The sequence below is a fragment of the Choloepus didactylus genome, chromosome 3 (genome assembly GCF_015220235.1).
Source record: "Choloepus didactylus isolate mChoDid1 chromosome 3, mChoDid1.pri, whole genome shotgun sequence".
NCBI lineage: Eukaryota > Metazoa > Chordata > Mammalia > Pilosa > Megalonychidae > Choloepus > Choloepus didactylus.
In genome coordinates this window covers 111,034,133-111,053,162 of record NC_051309.1, presented here as the reverse complement: position 1 = coordinate 111,053,162, position 19,030 = coordinate 111,034,133, and the positions used below count along the sequence as shown (strand labels likewise).

At 34.6% G+C, this 19,030-nt stretch overlaps 1 protein-coding gene across 3 annotated transcripts in view; it reads right to left on the bottom strand.

Moving 5' to 3' along the window:
• BANK1 (B cell scaffold protein with ankyrin repeats 1) overlaps nucleotides 1-19,030 on the bottom strand; it is a 340,362-nt gene that overhangs the window by 179,117 nt on the left and 142,215 nt on the right. For all 3 annotated transcript variants that reach the window (XR_005215918.1, XR_005215919.1, XM_037830343.1), the window contains exon 7: nucleotides 11,267-11,463. Coding sequence is in view for 1 of the 3 variants with exons in the window: in XM_037830343.1 (XP_037686271.1) it covers nucleotides 11,267-11,463 (197 nt within the window). In the remaining 2 variants the exon portion in view is untranslated. The remainder of the gene's footprint in view (nucleotides 1-11,266; nucleotides 11,464-19,030) is intronic.

Sequence of the window (19,030 nt, the reverse complement as noted above, 5' to 3'; positions counted from 1 at the left end):
TTTACAAATTAGAAAACTGGCAGTTTTAGATATTCTATCTCTAGTAAAATAAATTTTAGTAAGAGCAATATGAAAATAAAATCACAAAATAGCTCTAGATATTTCATTAAATGATGGGTAATGTGGTAGAAAACGTTATAATGCATGTGTTGGCCTGAATCTAGTTCTTAAAGGATAAGAGGAAAGTTGTTTGTGGAGGATTTGGAGAGAGTCTCAAGAAGATTAAGTGTGGGTATTGACACTAATACACTGGAATATTTGCCAAGATCAAAACCACTTGTACTGTGATAATGAACAGCTTTAAATGTCTTTTTCACTAATGGAAAATTCCTGGAAGCTACCAGATTTTTTTTTTTTTTTTTTTTTGGTTTATTATTTCTTCTATCAGAATTTTACTTTCCCATCATCACTTCCCTGAAAGAGAGAAAGGAAAATAACATTTATTTCTGATCTTGAATGAAGTTATCTAAATAACAGTTTTACAAATTTTCCTCAGAGAAGTATCTTTAATATTGTTATTATTCAATAAACATTTATTATCGATAACTTAGGATACTTTATATTAGGTGCAATGGGGAACAGAATAAACAGCATGGTACTTGCCTCTATGAACTGAGTTGACAAAATCAACAATTGATTGATTCATTCACTCAACAAATATTTAGTGAACCCATAATATTTGCCAAACTGAGTTAGGTAATGGGGATATTGTGATAAGCAAGATTAAACTGCCCTTGCCTTCATGGCAGACATGGGGAAAAACAAAACCTTTCACCAGTAGTTAAATTGTAACTAATCCCACAAAAGAAAGGAATAGGATCATCCAAGACAGAACAATGGGGTAGCAATACATAATTAGCTAACATTTGTTAAGTACTTATTATTTGTCAGTTATCACTCTACATGTTTTATATGTATTTACATTTAATTCTCATAACTGTCATGAAGAAAGGTGTTATTTTTATTCCCACTTTACAGAAGAAGAAACTGAAACACAGAGAGATTAAGAGATTTACCATAGGGTAAACGGCTAGAAAGTAGCAGAGTCAATATTTAGATCTTGGCAGGTAGGTCTAGAGCATCTGCTCTCAGGCACTATCAAATAGCATTCCTAGAGCATGCTAAAATATGTGATGGAGATTAATGGTATATAGCGGAGATTAAAATATATGTACACTCTTCTTCCGTGAAAGTTTCCCGAAGCAGTTGATTCTGGCCATGATTTGGAAATCGGGATATTTTACTTAGGAGAATGGAGGTTCTAGGTAGAAGTAACAGCTTGAAATAATGACATGAAGGAAGGGCACGTAGATTTTGGTTGCCGAGGTTTGAAACAAAAGAAGAGGTAAACACTGACTCTGGAAGAAATAGACCTCAGCAAACCAATCACAAGTAAAGAGATTGAAATATTCATCAAAAACCTCCCAATAGAGAAAAGCCCAGGAACAGATGTCTTCTCAGGTGAATTCTACCAACCATTCCAAGAAGAATTAGTACCAATCCTGCTCAAACTCTTCCAAAAAATTGAAGAGGCGGAAACACTACCTAACTTGTTCTATGATGCCAACATCACCGTAATACCAAACACAGATAAAGATACTGCAAGAAAAGAAAATTACAGGCCAGTTTCTTTAATGAATATAGTTGCAAAAATCCTCAATAAAATGCTAGCAAATCAAATCAAATATACACTGAGTTCAGGTGGGTTTTACACTGAAAGGGTGGTTCCACACAAGAAAAATCAATTCATGTAATACAAATTGAGGGGTGGAAAAACCAAATGATTGTCTTGATTGATGTAGAAAACTCATTTGACAAAATCCAGCATCCTTTCCAATAAAAACACTTCAAAAAACAGGAATAGAAGGAAACTTCCATTACACGCTAAAGGGCATATATGAAAAACCCACAGTTAACATCGTATTCAATAGTGAAAGACTGAATATTTTCCCTTTAAGATCTGGAGCAAAACAAGAATATCCACTGTCACCATGTTATTCAACATTGTGCTGGAAGTTGTAGCTAGAGCAATTAGGCAAGAAAAAGAAATAAAAGGCTCCAAACTGGATCCTTTCACTGTTTGCAGATGATGTGATCCTATATTTAGAAAGTCCTGAAAAACCTACAACAAAGCTACTAGAATTAATAGATGAGTGGTGGGATACATGATCAACATGCAAAAATCAGTAGTGTTTCTATACACTAGTAATGAGCAATCTGTGGAGGAAATCAAGAAAAAAATTCCATTTACAGTAGCAACTAAAAGAATCAAATAGTTAGAAATAAATTTAACCAAAGACATAAAAGACCTATACACAGAAAACTATAAAACATTGCAAAAAGAAATCAAAGAAGACTTAAATAAATGGAAGGACACTCTGTGTTCATGAATTGTAAGATTATATTTAGTTAAGATGTCAATTCTACCGAAATTGATGTACAGATTCAACATAATCCCAATCAAAGTTCCAACAGCCTACTTGGCAGAAATAGAAAAGCAAATCATCAAATTTATTTGGAAGGGCAAGGGGCCCCAAATAGCCAAAAACATCTTGAGAAATTAAAATGAAGTGGGAGGACTCATACTTCCTGATTTTAAAGCATATTACAAAGTTATAGTGGTCAAAGCAGCATGGTACTGGCATAAAGACAGGTATGTCGATCAATGGAATCAAATTGAGAGTTCAGAAATACACCCTCACATCTATGGTCAACTGATTTTTGACAAGGCTGCTAAAGCCTTGATTGGGACAGAGCAGTCTCTTCAACAAATGGTGCTGGGAGAACTGGCTATCCATATCCAAAGAATGAAAGAGTCCCCCATCTCACACTTTATGCAAATATTAACTCAAAGTGGATCATAGATATAATAGAAGAACTGGGACCATAAAACTCCTAGAAGAAAATGTAGGGAAGGCAGTAGTAGGCGGTAATTTCTTAAGCTTTACACCCAAAGCACAAGTAGCAAAAGAAAAAAAATAGGTAAAAAGAATCACCTCAAAATTGAATACTTCTGTGTTTCAAAGGACTTTGTCAAGAGGGTGAAAAGGCAACCTACTCAAAAGGAGAAAATATTTGGAAACCACATATCCAATAAGGGTTTTTTATCCAGAATATATAAAGAAATTCTACCACTCAGCAAGAAAAAGATCAACAGCACAATTAAAAAATGGGCAAAGGACTTGAAGAGACACTTCTTCAGAGAGGAAATATAAATGGCTAAAAAGCACATGAAAAGATGTTCAACATCACTAGCTATTAGGGAAATACAAATCTAAGTTAAAATGAGGTATCATTTCACACCTACTAGAATGGCTACTATTAAAAAAAAAAACAAAACAAAAAACTACAAGTGTTAGAGAGGGATGTGGAGAATTGGGAGTTCTTACTCACTGCTGGTGGGAATGTAGAATGGTGCAGCCACTGTGGAAGACAGTTTGTCAGTTCCTCAGGAAGCTAAGTACAGAATTGCTATATGATCTGACAATCCTGCTACTAGGTATGTACTCAGAAGAACTGAAGGCAGTGATCCAGACATTTACACACCAATGTTCACATTGGCATTGTTCACAATTGCCAAAGATGGAAACAGCCCAAGTGTCTGTGAACCAATGAATGGATAAACAAAAAATATGGTATATACATACAATGGAATATTGCTCAGCTGTAAGAAAGAATGAAGTCTTGATGTATGTGACAACATGGGTGAACCTTGAGGGACATTATTTTGAGTGAAATAAGCCACACACAAAAGCACAAATATTGTATGATCTCACCAATATCAACTAATTGTAATGAGCAAACTCATGGAGTTAAAATATAGAGCATAGGTTCCCAGGAGACAGATTGGAGACCTGATGCTTACTTTGTACAGAGTTTTTAATAAGGTTTGATTTTAAATGTTTGGAAATGGATAGAGGTGATGGCAGCAAATTAAGATGAGTGTAATTAACGGCACTGAATTATGGGTGTGATTGTGGTTGAAAGGGGATATTTAGGGTTTTGTATGTCACTAGAAGGAAAGCTAGAGGATAAAACAAGTGAACACTGTTGTGGATGATGACTGTGGTTAATAGTACAAATATAAAAATATTCTTCTAGAACAAATGTATGTCACTATTACATGGTGTTAATAATAGGGTGGTATATGGAGAAAAATACCACTAACGCAAACTATGGACTATGGTTAACATCAATATTGTAATATGATCTCATCAAGTATAAAAAAGATATCATACCAAACTAAGTGACTATAATAGGGGTTACAGGAGGTATAAGAATTTTCTTTTTGGATCAATGAATATGTTCTCAAATTGATTGTGGTGATGAATGCACAACTCTGTGATTATACTGGGAGCCACTGATTGTACACTTTTGATGGATTGTATGGCCTGTGACTAAAACTGTTCTTAAAAAAAGAGAAGAGGTGAAAATGGTGAGTTGGAGACAGCTGGATATGGGATGATTTGAAGCCATAACAAACTGGGAAGAAAGACCAGGTAGGAGGCTTCTTCAGGACAGCAAACCAAAACAGAGATGATGAAGGCTCAAAGCAAAAGAGCCACAGAGAGAATAAAAAAGAGGGAACAGAGATGAAATACAGTCAAGTTACGGTGAACAAATTGATGGTCCAGATGGGGATTGTGTAAGGGAGATGGAGGCTATAGAGAGCTCATGTAGGGAGGCTGTGAGAATGGGTTCCGGGTTTAGTCAAGCCTGATATTATTAGCTGGGTGCCCCTGGACAAGTTACATCATCTCTATAAATCTATTTCCTTATCTGAAAAACAGCAAGCAGTGTATGCTTGCTTGGACACTTAAATGAGATAGTGGAATTAGGGTGTTTCACATAGGGTTGGCGACATGGTTAGCTTATACACATGGTAGTTATTGTTATCATTGTTGAAGATTTGAAAATTATTTTCAGGTTTAAGGCCAAGTCAAAAAGATAATTATGCCACTAACTGGTATGTAGGGCAATGGATCATTTGGATACATTGAGATCTAGATCCCTGTAATATATCTGTGTGGACACATCTAGCTTGCAAATTGAAACTGGAATCTTAAGACAGGAAAAAGAGGCAGGTAAGAGACAATGATAGAGTTATCAATCACATAGAAAAGACTGTAGAAAGAACCTTCACTGATGGGGTAAGGGAAGGAAACCATAAGGGGTCAGTAGAGATTCAGGAAGAGGGTAGGGTTAGGGAACTCAGTGCTGAAGCTTGAGCCAAAGAAAGTCTAAGGTGGAATCTATCGGACCCAATAGATAGTAGATTGTTCATGGTCCTTGACAGAGCAGCTCCAGGAGTGGCTTGAATGCAAAGCTTTGATTGTTAGAAGGGAAGAAATGAGTGAAATAAACAGGCAGCTGGTGTAGACCATTCTTTCAGTTAATTCTGGTATTGAAAAAGGAAGCTTGAAAAGAGAGCAGGATTGTTGGGGGTCCCTAAATACATGAGACTTAAACATGTTTGTTCAGGAAGAGTCAGTGTGATGGGAGAGATTAATGGTGGAAGAAGAAGAGAGGGCATGATGGATGGTGAGGTCTAAAGTTGATATGAATAACAATAAATCAAAAGAAAATAAGGTGAATGCAGTAACATTTGTTGGAGATATTCTACATACTGAATGCTTTCACATTTATTTCGTCAAATCCTGAAAACAATCCTGACAGATGTTTTTTTCCCCCATTTTGTAGATAAACTGACACTGAGAGAAAATAAAGAGGCTCCCCAAGGAGGCACACTTGGTATTTGATGAAGTTAGGATTCAAATGAAGATCTGGCTGGCTCCCAAGACCCTGTGAGAAGAGGAAGATGGAAAATTTGACATAGGAGAGAGGAGAGTTGAGGGAGGTTTTATAGGATGTTTAGAGCTGCAGAGTTAGGGCATCAGAACTGGGTCTGAGAACTTGGGAAAGGGAAAAACTCTGTAATAGCTGCTGTGGTGCATTTAATGGGATTTTAAAAAGAGATTGCTAAGTAGCTCCAAAAGCACAACTGAGACATGAATTTGTAATGTATGCAGTCAAGTGCAGTTATGTGACTTGTTCCAGTTTCCTCAGTTCTAACAGAATATCAATATTAAATAAAGGCCAGAATTCTGAAATTCATTGTAGGCCTGCCTATTAAAAATACATGCTGAAGACAGAAGTTGGGTTATCTGTCCATGAATTCTCTGAAACTAAACTTAAAAAGAAATCCTGAATATATACAAAATATGACCAATTATTTTACTTAAAATGTGAAACCTGGTTCAGATATTATTGAGCCAAAAGTTTGGCACAGTCCTTCTACTCCATCAGTGAATAAATTCATGCTGAGCACCTTCCAGGCATCTGACAAGGAAGTGAGAGTTATGGAGGGGAGTTTCTAGACTTCTATGGAAGAAAAACTACATAGACAAAGCAGGGTATATTTCTGTTTAAACCAATTTATATATTACTAAATTAAATGGATCAATCTACTTGAGAACAAGGATATACATAAAGTGCCATATGAGCAATTCTGGGAATAGGAAAAATAACGGGTCAAGAAGAGTCAGAATTCACTGGTTTAAAAACAAAACCCATCATGAGATTCTCTATGTTGCCAGGTTATTGTTTTATATCATGGATGCTCTAAGGGCTTCAACACCTGTCTTCTTTACTTTCATTCCAAACTCTTGACCATTTGAAGAAGTTCTGGGGTCACTGTCTGTCAACCAGTTACTAAAGGGCCACAGAATCAATCTCTCTGTCTGTCTCTCTGTCTGTCTGTCTCTCTCTCTCTCTCTCTCTCTCTCTCTCTCTCACACACACACACACACACACACACACACACACACACACACACGCCAGTCACTATCCAATGGGCAAAGAGCATTGTCAGGGTAGGTCAGTGACAGCAAGATTTCAAGGAATTCCATCACAGGCAGTGAACAATGGAAAGATTCCCAGTCAGGAATCCTCCTGAAAGGTAACTGAAAAAATGCATAGAAAGCTGATTTTCCTATTTCTTACATTTTTGTGACAAATCTTTACGATTAAGATCTTATGAATATATGTGACAAACTACATGAAGGAACACTGTCATAGAATAAAAAAGATACTTTCTGGTTACTATGCATCAGATAAGCAAACATCTGTTGGTTCTCAACTTCACAGTCAGCCAACAGAGAAAGATTTATTGTCTCCCTCTATTTACACATTGATGCAATCATTTTGTTTGGTGTTTTAAACTGATGAGAAAAGATGGGGTGAGATCCTAGAGACAATGCAAGGAAAGATTAATTATATTATTTTGCTAATGTGTATACAGCAAACATCCTAATGTTTGCTGTATACTTTATCCTGATTCACAAAAAAATGCTTAATTCGAGTACAAGTTCTAGTGTATTTTCAGTTGTTCATGTATTTTTTACTTGATATTTTTTTGAAGGACTGAATTAACCATTGATATTCTTATTTGCTACTTGAAATAGTCTGAGGTTTTCTCAAGAATTCTGTTACGCAATTTATGATTCACACTCAGCTGAGGATTTAAATACCAACTCCTTTGTTTTTTGTCCACCCACCTTTCATAATAATTCTCAGGGGAGATATTGACACAAAATGAAAAATGGGTAGCTATCTGAAAGATTTTACGGGTTATAGGAATATCTGGTATCCAATAACTGTACTGAAAATATTAAAGAAGTATGAGCATCAATTAGATAACTTTCTCAAAATCTGAAAGGTATGCATTCATAATGAAGAGATTCTATTAATAATTCCTGTATGAATCATTAACCTCTCAAAGGAAAATATGTCATGAAGAAATGTGTGCAATGTGATTTGAGACTACTACTCTTTTTTTTTTTTTTTTTTTGCCTAACTAACACTAGGATAAGGATGGCACTTGTTGGTTTCTGAACAATTGCTAATACTTTTCTTTTCTTTTGAATTTAAAAAAAAATGTAATTGGCTTCTTGCTTCTTCCCACTTCATTCAGTGATGCCCAGTCTCACTGTATATAACTCCCCATGAGATCCTAAAATGAAAAATGTTTCACAGGTGGAAGATTAAGGAGAATTGGACAGATTAGTTAATCAGTTAGGAGCAAAATATGTTTGAATTGAAAATTAAACATCTCTTCAATCTGAAAGTATTTATGGTGAATTATAAACTTCAAACTTGAAAGAGTATCTATTCCTTTCAACTCTTCCAAAACAATAGTTTATGGAAAATTTAAACACATACGGAGTAGTAGTAGATTTACCATAATGTTATTATAAAACTAGAGCTACATAAATACTATTAAAGTTACAAAAAGGATTTAGCAGCATAGTAAGATTCCACAATTTTTCCTCTATCAGATTCAGATATACACTTAAAAAGACATGGTTACAACAATTTAGTTTATATATTGTCACCATGTGGTTATCTGGCATACCTTTGCTGAAGAAGATATGACTTCTGGATTTGTTTAAAATAAAATTGACAATTAGAAGAAAGATTTACATAGGAGATAAGCCAACAAGGAAATACAATTTTCCATGCGTGTCACAATCTATGTTCCAATTCCTTAACAATGTTTCCAATTCTTTAACAATACATTTGCTAAAAGGCTTTTAGTAGATCACAAAATTATTGTATCTGAAACCATCCATGTCCATAAAACGCACTTAAAGACTTTATATATATGTGTATATATATAGATAAATATATACACATATATATATATTGTGTTATGTAACAGCCTTTAAATATATATATATACACATATATATATTTACACACACACACACACACATACACACACAGGGCTATATAATGGCTACAAGTCACATAGAACTTATGACATAATTTACCTGTCCTATCATGGCAATGTCTACCACAGACATTTTCTCAGAATAACAGTTTACAAAGAGACAGGATATATAAAATCATTTAACAAATTTAATAGAATAGTTATCAGATATAATTCTGCAAAATTAGAATGCAGCCAGTATAAAGGAGTGGATAATCAGCAAAGAAAATGATAGCAATGAACTTTTCTTAGTGTTATTAGTGCAGGAGCACAGGTATAAGCACCCAAAGAAAGTGAGAGAAAAAAAAATTATTTCCCATGTACATCAACCCTCATCTCCTATGCTTATACTAACTTTCGTACTTACTGTTATCATTATTTAATATTATGTTATTTATGGAGCACAAATAATTTGTCTGGAGTTGTATCTGTCAAAAGCTGAGCCCCCACTGAAGAGCAAGAAATAGAGCAATGATTCCTTGAAAATAAGGGCTCATCTTAGAAAGGATGCTGAGACTTCTAGGGAAATTTTTAACTTAAGTTTACCAGTGGCTTGAAATTCAATAAGGTTGTTGAGAGTTGGGTGCAGCCAGATTGCACTGAATAATAGTATTATAGGAAAATATCCAAGGCTGAGTTGACTCTACTTACCTGAGATAGAGACCATGTTGCACTTGTCAATGACTATATACAGTGTATACATTCTACAGTGAATGCACTTAGTGGTTAAAGACAGAAGGACTAGTTAAGCATCATATGTAAGAATCACTATCTAAAATCCTTTTATGAATAAAAATAATGCTTATTTCTGATTTGAAGGATATATTCTAATTATTAATTTTATTACAAATCTGCATGTTCTATATTTATTTTGAAATAAACACAAAGATACTGGACTGTAATTCCAGATAAAGGATAATATTCATGCTCTTCTGATAACTATTTGTTATTTCTTAAAAATGGGAAAAAGTTACATTGGTTGCCATTTTATTCTCTGGAAAGCATAAATACCAATTATTCTTTAAAAGTCCAATGTTAATTAGATTGACTTAATCTAATAGAATAAATGCTAAAATAACCAGAAGCTATTTACAGTATCCCGATCTCCCATACTAAATGCTGATTGGCAATAAAATTATTTCTGTTCTTGGAACCCAAAGACAAAATTTGACCATTCACCTGCATAATCATTGTTATTTACATTTCTCTAAGAGCCATTATGGGTACAATTCATTTTCTAGAGTAAAATGTGCACACCTTTATTATAAACAGAAAGCAACTGTTTTTCTAAACTTAATTTCAGAAACACAAAGTGTGCTTTCTGTACTAAGATAGTAGCTGCTCTGTATAAAGTTTTGACTTGATTCCATTCTTATGAAATTAACATCCTCTATGGGTCTTCTAAAATTTGGGACTTCAATCTATGTAATAAGAAACTGGTCCTTAACAGGGACAGAGAAGGCATCATATAAGAGAAACAATTTTAAACAACATGAGTTAACTTATTAGATAGACTCTTTGAATCATTTAGGATATTTGTTTCCTATGGATGCTGTAACAAATTACCAAAAATTTATTAGCTTGAATACCCAGAAATACATTCTCCCACAATTATGAAGGCCAGAGGTCTGAAATCAGTACCATTGGGCTGAAATCAAGATGTTTACAGAGCGATGCTAACTCCAGAGGCTACAGAGAAGAACCCGTTCTCTGCCTCTTCCAGCTTCTGGTGGCTGCTGGCATTCCCTGGCTTGTGGCCACATCACTCCAATCTCTGTCTCTGTGGTCACATTGCTTTCTCCTCTGCTGTTTGTGTCAAATTGCCAAGACTCCCTCTGCTTGTCTCTTAAAAGGACACTTTTGATGGGATGTAGGGCTCACCTAGATAATTTAAAATGACCTCTTATCTCTAGATCTTTATTTTAATAATATCTGCAAAATAATCTCCTCCTCCTCCTTCTCCTACTCCTCCTCTCATCCTCCTTCTTTTTCTTTTGCCATATAAGGTAACACAGGTTCCAGAGATTAGGGCATGAATATCCATTGGAGGGCCATTATTTAACTTACCACACTAGCAAAATGTATTCCTTTAACCTTATAATTGATAATTTGTTTCCATGTACCTCATGTTGTCTTATTTTGACTTTGAACAAAAGGGTAAAAGTAATTGGCTAGTATTCTCTTCTCACCATCTCTTTTCCAATATCAAAAAAGCTATAGAGAAGATAAAAAGACCAGGAAGATTTCAAAAAGGGATGCTTAGGGGAGGGAGTATGGAGTATTACTCCACTGTTGATTACAGTAAAAAATAAGCTGAATAATCTTTCAAAATGCTTTTCAAGACAATGGATGACCCTGTACTGACAGACCTACAAACCTGATGGTGCATTGGCATCATTTTCAAATGAGCAATGCATGTGTGCTCACACACACACACACACACACACACACACACAAATAATTTATGAGTTTTAGAGTAAAATGGAGGAAGCTTACTGTAAAGTCTTCGAAGATTTCCTTGAGTTCTTTATGACCATGCCTTTCAGCAATATGTGCTGGGTCAGACCCCTTCATATTTTTCATCTGAGATGCCCAAGTTGCTCCTGAACATCGAAGCAAATGAATAGCCAAGTTCTTTAAGCCAAATTTTGCTGCACAATGGAGAAGAGTTGGAAGTTCTTCGGAATGAATATCTGTAAGTACAAGAAGTAATAAGATTTATTATGTTTTTCTTGTATCTGCAATCCCATAAGGGAAGAACAAACACATTCTACTCCTAAAAGTAATTCCAATAAAGCAGTGCAAACTTTTGGTGTGACTTTCATATAAGAAACCATCACTGGTTAATTTAGCAATGTTGACTCTTTCTCTTATCTATTTCTCAAAATAAATATAAACTACTATTTTCAGTACCATTAATGTCCCACTCTTACTTGTGGGATAAGTTTAATTTGGAAATAAACATCAACTCTTAAATATTAAACACACAAAAGAAAACAAACCAAAAACATTACATTGTGATTACTCCTTCTAAATGTACTTAGACATTACCCAAACACTAGAGAACAAAAGTCTATAAGGTCATCTATAAAACCTTTTAATTTGCCTGCTGCCACACTTAGTTTGCATCTTTTTGAAGTTGAAATAAACATGAAATTACTGGGTGATATGAGATTTCCATATGAAATTTTTCTTTCAAAAAGTAACTACAACAGAAAATGCAACTTAGCCCTCATTAACTGCTCATAAATTTCAGTATGAAAATTTCCATCAGGATTTTACATCTTTTATGTTTTAGTGTTTCAATTTCATAGTTATGTATTAAGTATCAATTTAAAGACACATTAATTTTGCATAACTATAAAATGATAAATGTAAACTGCTATCCCAATGGAAAAAAAAAAAAAAGAAAACCTGGTGAGTGATGCTTGCTATTCATCTACGCTTTCACACCCAGCTGAAGGAAATGTCTCACAGAAATTACACACCAGCTTACCCCATTATCTGGGGCAAACAATGTGAAGATTTCAGTAACAGAAACAAAGGAATCATACCAAAAGGCAACTCTATTCCTCCATAAGAATTCTAAAGTAACAGAAAACAGCCACCTGATAACACTTTTTAAAATTGTGAACCTGCATGGACACTTTTACCTCTTTGGTATTTTGCAGTTTCAAAAGACTTTTAAAAAATAGGGAGAAAAAGAGACGGAATCAAACCTTGAGTTTTCAATTCACTTGGATGCTGTGCCTCACGGTCAATGTATTTTTTAGTTTTTTTGGTTCGTATGTTTTAATAGAAAGCAAAACCAAAAACCTTCAGGTCACCATGTAAGTATGTACAATAAGAATAACTTTCATCCTTCAAAATGTGGTAGAACTAATAACTATAGATAGATCTATGATCTGATTTCGACAATAAATGTACTTGCCTCTTTTTATATGGTGTATAGTGGGTGAAAGGTTAACAAATGTTTTGTAAAGATGAATGAAGATGGGTCTATGAAAGCTGGAACTTTACCACATAAATCTGAACTGTGTCTAAGGTAAGACAAATTTTAAAAATAAAAATATGTATTTGCACAAAAAGATATTAACTAAGAAACAATTTTCTATTTATTTGCATTGGAATGCATTATAAAAATACAATATTCTACAACAACTAAAACAAGCCAAAGATAATAAAGAAAAATATTGAAGTGATAATGTCAGATTTTTACATTCCTTCAGTCATCTCTCTCTCTTTGCTACGTTCAACAAAATATGGAAAACATCATCAACTGCAAATCAATGCCTTAAGCACTGTTATTCTGGTGAATTTTTAGATGATGTTCAATCAGCTTAAGATACTGTTTTCACTAAATGAATTTTTTTTTTTGAATTGTATATCTGACAAAAGCTTTAATATCCAGACTATATAAAAAATTCCCACATTTGAACAACAGAAAGACAAACAATCCAATTTAAAAATGGCAAGTTACTTGAACAGACATTTTTCCAAAGAAGATACACAAATGGCCAATAAGCACATGAAAATATACTCAACATCATTAGCCATTAGGGAAATGCAAATCAAAACCACAATGTGACACTGCTTCACACCCACTAGGATGGCTATTATTAAAGAAACAGAAAATAACAGGTGTTGGTAAGAATGTGGTTCACTAAATGAATTTTTAATCATTATAGTAATGCATTCACTTTTTAACCTCAGCAGCCTCCCTGTCAGTAAATTCCTTAAGTTTAATGTAATTTAATATTAAAAAAAACATCATGACAAACTTCATTAAGGATCTCTCTACTTTTGTATACTCAAAAGAGTAATAAGGACTGTGATAAATGATTACAGTTATTCAGGACACATTTCTTAACAGTCTTGCTAACCTGTAACCACATTTTCCAACACATGAAAGGAAGAAGTTCGGCCTATTGAAGGTGGTACTGCTGATACTAAAGGGGACTGCAAGTTTGAAGGCTACGTTCTTTATTTTCCACTTCTTTATTTTGATTTTAGTGGCAACTTAAACTTCTTTAATCCACTATATTTTTTTTGTAAAGTTATAAATCTGGAAAGAGCTTTGGAGGACAACTTTCTAATTTCTACCCATTAATGTAATTGCTTTCATAATACCCATAAGAGATGATCTTCTAGTTATTGCTTACATACTTCCAATGACAGTGTTCTCTACTTCCCAATGAAGCCTTTTTCTTTATTCAATAACATTGAATATTAGGAAACTATTACTTCTCTTAAGGTGAAATGTCTTTCCTTGAAATTTCCATCTCTTCCTATCCCTTGGGCAATATAGAATTTAATAGTTACAAAAGCACAGGCTTACAGTCAGTTGGCTCTGCCATATATTCACTATAGGAACTTCAGTAAGCTTTAATTTCTCTGTGCCTCAGTTTCCTCATCCAAATTTGCAGGGTTATTGAGATAATTAAATGATTTCATATGTATAAATTACCTAGTAAGGTGACTGAAACAGAACAGGAGTTCAATGCATATTAACTTCCTTCTGCTTCTTTTTTCTGCATCAAATTGTCAGCCTAATTCATCTCTACCCCAGCTTTATAATCCTTAATTCTGTTCATTATTCCAGAGTCATTATCCCAAGAGCTTGATTCTAGAATAGTTGGCTCTTTATAAAATATTGAATCAGTTTCAAATCTGCCAGAATGTTATTTACATCAAGTCTTTTTATTGTCTTGAGTAGGGTTATTTTTCTTGCTTACTTTTCATTAAGCAGGAAATGCTTTAGTCTTGTAATGTACATCAACTATAACTAGACAATTTCTCATTTAATTTTTTAAAATTTAACAAAACATGGCAGAGTTAACCTTTCAAAGAATTTGGCATGTTCACAGAACCTATATTAGTTGTTTCAATATCATTTAAATCATGATTGTAGCTTTATACAGAATGCCAAATTAAACACAGTCAATATATGCATATGGTATTACATTAATATATATGACAGCTGTATATGAATAAAGGTATTCATTTAAATAAAGGCATTACTATGATTTAGGACATTCAGTTAGTTTGGGTTTTTGAGTAGTTGTTTACAAATAGAGTCATATTTTTAATATTTTCAACTTAATTAGATAATTGTAAGAACTGCTTTCCCAAGATGGGAATGGGTCCTTCTGTATGAGGAGCAGGCATGCTTGTGCTAGCACAGGATGAGGAAGTCCTTTATCTTAAAAAGCCTCCTGGGCCAGGGAGAGGCTCTCCTGTGCCTGCTGACATTTCATTCTGTGAGAGGGTGAGAGCTGATCATATAATGTGCCTGTGACTTGGAGAAGGAGTACATGCTTTCCCTTGTTTTTCAATGCTCAGTTTTACTCTAGACCATATGACCATTGATGTTTTTGCCTAAAGATATTTGTGCCTCTTTTGGCTTTTCTTATTTAAATAAAACCAATGCATAGATCATGATTTTGATGAGTTTTGACAATTTTAAAATCACTATGCAAAACAAGTTAAGGAAAGCTTCTATCACCACAGAACATTCCTCCTGCTCTTTTCTAGTCAATTTCCCATTTCAGAGGCAACTATGTTCTAATTTTTATCAACATAGATTAGTTTTGTTGCTTCTTGGATTTCATGTAAATAGAATCATATAGTATGTTCTCTTCTGTGTTTCATTGTCATCTGGAATCTTTATTTTTATTGGAATGAGAAGTCAGGTGACATTTTTAACATAATTTTCCTTTATGTAATGTAATGTGTTTCTCTCCCCTCCCCTCACCCCTGGGCTACTTTTAGGATTTTCTCTTTATATTTGGTTTTCCCCTTGTCACTATACTTTCCATTTTCTCTGGTGAAATTTACATCTTTTTGCACATGTGGCCCACCTTTTACAATAGATTCTATAATATATTTATCATAGCTATTCTAAAGCTCCTGTCTCATAATTCCTATGTCAGCTTTGATTGACTATTTCTTTTCTTGAACATGCTTTTTTTCTTTTCTTGCTTCTTCATGTTCCCTGTAATATTTTTTTATTTTATGCTGGGAATTGTATTAACTGAAGTAAATAATATTCAATAGAATAGGACACATCCTTTATTTAATCATACAACTATGGTAGAGGGCTGGGTTCAAACTAATCTGTAGATGATTTGAGCTTGGTCTTTTTTGTGGCTTTACAGTTCACAACTGCCCTCAAATATTTTAGGGCAGAAACAAACATTTCTGTTCATCTAAGCCTTGGTGAGATACCAGAGATCTTTGTCTGTTTTACAGATTGGTTATCAACTTTTTTGGGTCACTAGGTGGTTCTTTTTGCTCTCCAGTCCTGCCTCTAGATTATCACATTTCAAAATTTCTCTCTCAGATGTTGGGGTGGGGGAGAGCCCTGCAATGGTCTCAGTTAAGGCAAACTGCTTACCATCCTGAGAGCCTGGAGATACTTCTCTCATCTTTTCTCCCCTTTAGCATTTAGAAGTTGGCTGCTGCTGCTTTCCATGTGGTGAAAGCCAGAGTGCTTTGAAGGGATTTGTCTTAGCAGCCCTGTCCTACTCCCTGTCTTTAGTAGTCACTGGATGGCCTCTAGGGAAGGCTAAGAGTATTGTAAGGATCTTTCTTAGCTCTTCTGCCTTTCTCCAGCCACTGGAATACCAGCTGTTTGCACTCATGACAGTCTGTGAAAGAGAGTTGGTGGTGGTACAGACTCATTTTGTAGCTGGGGCTCCTGGAAATTCTATTCCTCACATTAGCCTAAATATAGCCATTGAAAGTTCGCTTTGTTCAGCAGTTTTCATCAATGGTGATTTCTCTTTATTCTGTTGCTCTGTCAAGAATGAAAGTACTCATAAATATCTTCTCTCTTGTGAAAGACATCTGTTTCTGGAATTTAGTTCATCTAAGTTTCTTTGGTCATTAGTTTAGTTTTCTTCCGGGTTAAAAAAAAACTACTATGATTTCAAAGATCATCTTTCTTATTCTTGTTATAGTGGGAGCAATAACCTCTTGTGACTGTACAATTTAAACAGGAACAGAGATTCTATTAGTCTTTGCTCATACACCATTTGAGATATTTTTCTCAAATTCATATAATTTATTATACAGTTTACAGTCTTGTTAGATTAAAATGATAGATTCCTTAAGAAGACATAGGAGCCTTTTAGAGTGTGCTGAATCTGCAGTGTACATATGCTTCATTTAACGGCAATTTTCATTCAATTAATCAAGATTTATTGCATCTTTTTGTATTATGAAGGTGTAAATACAAAAGCCACAATTCATACTAAGGTTTGGCCAATTTGTTTTGTTTTTTTTTTTCCTGGATGATATAAATTTTCAGTTTTTAGTTGTTTCAGCCAATATCTGTCAAATGGTAATTTCAGGAGAGGAGAATAAAATGCCTGGGGGAATTTTTCCAAGGATTTCCAATTTCACTACTTTTACAAATAAAGACAAAGTGATGGGTTGTCACATAGTAAAGAAATTATGCCATACATTTTTCTGTGCAGAACCATTCCTAAACTGTTCAAGATAATCGCTATAAAAGACTACCAATAATTAGATCAAAATAATCAAACCAAAGCTTTCAAAAGATTAAGCTACATCACCAGAATGATGAAATGGGCATATAGCCAAGCTTAGAATATAAGCACTAGATACAAATTAAACAGTAAGATGAGTAAGGAAACTGGAAGTGCATGGTCATGTAATAATTTGTTCTCATTAAACACTATCTGGAAGGGTAAATATTTATTTGCTTGGAGTAGGATGAACAGATAGCCACTTTAGGACAAAACAATGAAGGACACAACAAAGAAAAGATTAAAGGTTAAAGTTTCTGGATTCTAGAGCTGGTTCAGCCTCTAAATCTGTGATCCTTGAGACAGTTCGTTCATCTCACTGGACCTCAATCTCCTCAATAATAAAATGAGAAGATTGGAGTTAAAATTGTAGGATTTCTAATGTTCTTTTGAGCTAAATTATTCTATTATTTGCTATGGCACAGAAAGTTTAAGCCAAGCACTCTTTGGAGGGTAATTTTCTCTGATTGCTATAGATACAAGATTAAGAAAGGTATAGATGCAGATTGAGGCAAGGTAGTGACTTTCATTCCTTTCCTCATAAGGATTTGGAATCTAATGAAATATTGGTATTTCTATTGGTCTGTAGACACATAGCATTACTGGGGATATGAATCTGATTGCTCTGATGCAGAAGGAGCTTACATGCAGAATAGGAGTTGTCACTTCTCCCATCCTACTGCCTTAGATGTAAAATCTATTTCAAATTTCAAGCAACAGAAAATGCTGTCATGATTATCATGTTCTGAAAACTTTGATAATGTAAGCAATGTGCATAAGGAAAATAATGGCCCATCAAAGTCTTATGCTGCAGTTTTGTTGTTAGGATATCTCTCATACAAATTAGGAGGTGTTTATTAGTTAGAGTTCTCTAGGGAAACAGAATCAACAAGAGATATCTAAATAAAAGATTTTATAAAAGTGTCTCATGCAACTGTGGGGATGTACAAATCCAAATTCCATAGGGCAGGCAGCAAACTGGCAACTTCAATGAAGGTGTTCAATGAACTCCTCAGGCAGTGAACTGGCAACTCTGATGAACTCCTCAGGGAACACTTCGCTGGCTAGCCGAAGAAGTGAAGGTCCTCTGTCTGTATTGCTTAAAAGTCTTCAAATGATTGCATTAAATCCAGGTGATTGCATTCTTTCATTGTGGAAGACATGTCCTTAGGTGATGTAATCAGTCATAGCTGCAGCCAATTGACTGATGATTTAATAAACAAGCCTTCTGGTTTATTAACCAGTCACAAATATCCTTGCAGTAACAGTTAGGCCAGTGCTTGCTTGACCAGACACCTGGGTACCATCACCTGGTCAAGTTGACACATGAACCTAACCATCACAAGGTGTGAAGTGCATAAAAGTGCATACTCTTGACTATAGATCTCAACTTTGTAGTCACTGCATTATTTATTGTTATTGCATTCTTGTTATTAAAATATCCTCTTAAAAGTTGTATCCACTGTGTTTAGGTCCTACTACGATAATACCCATACTGGGCATGGTTAGAGTCCCATTCAGCAACCAGCCTGAAAGTAGGAAAAATGTCAGGACCCTGATTCTCTCTTGTTTATTCTCCCACTTGTCAGGCTTAGGCAAAACCCAGAAGGGAAGTAAATCCCAACTTTGTTGTTTCCAGATAATACAAATTCTTTTGAGAAGTTGTGTATCTCTTCAATTTTGGTGAAAATTCAATATTTTGCAATAA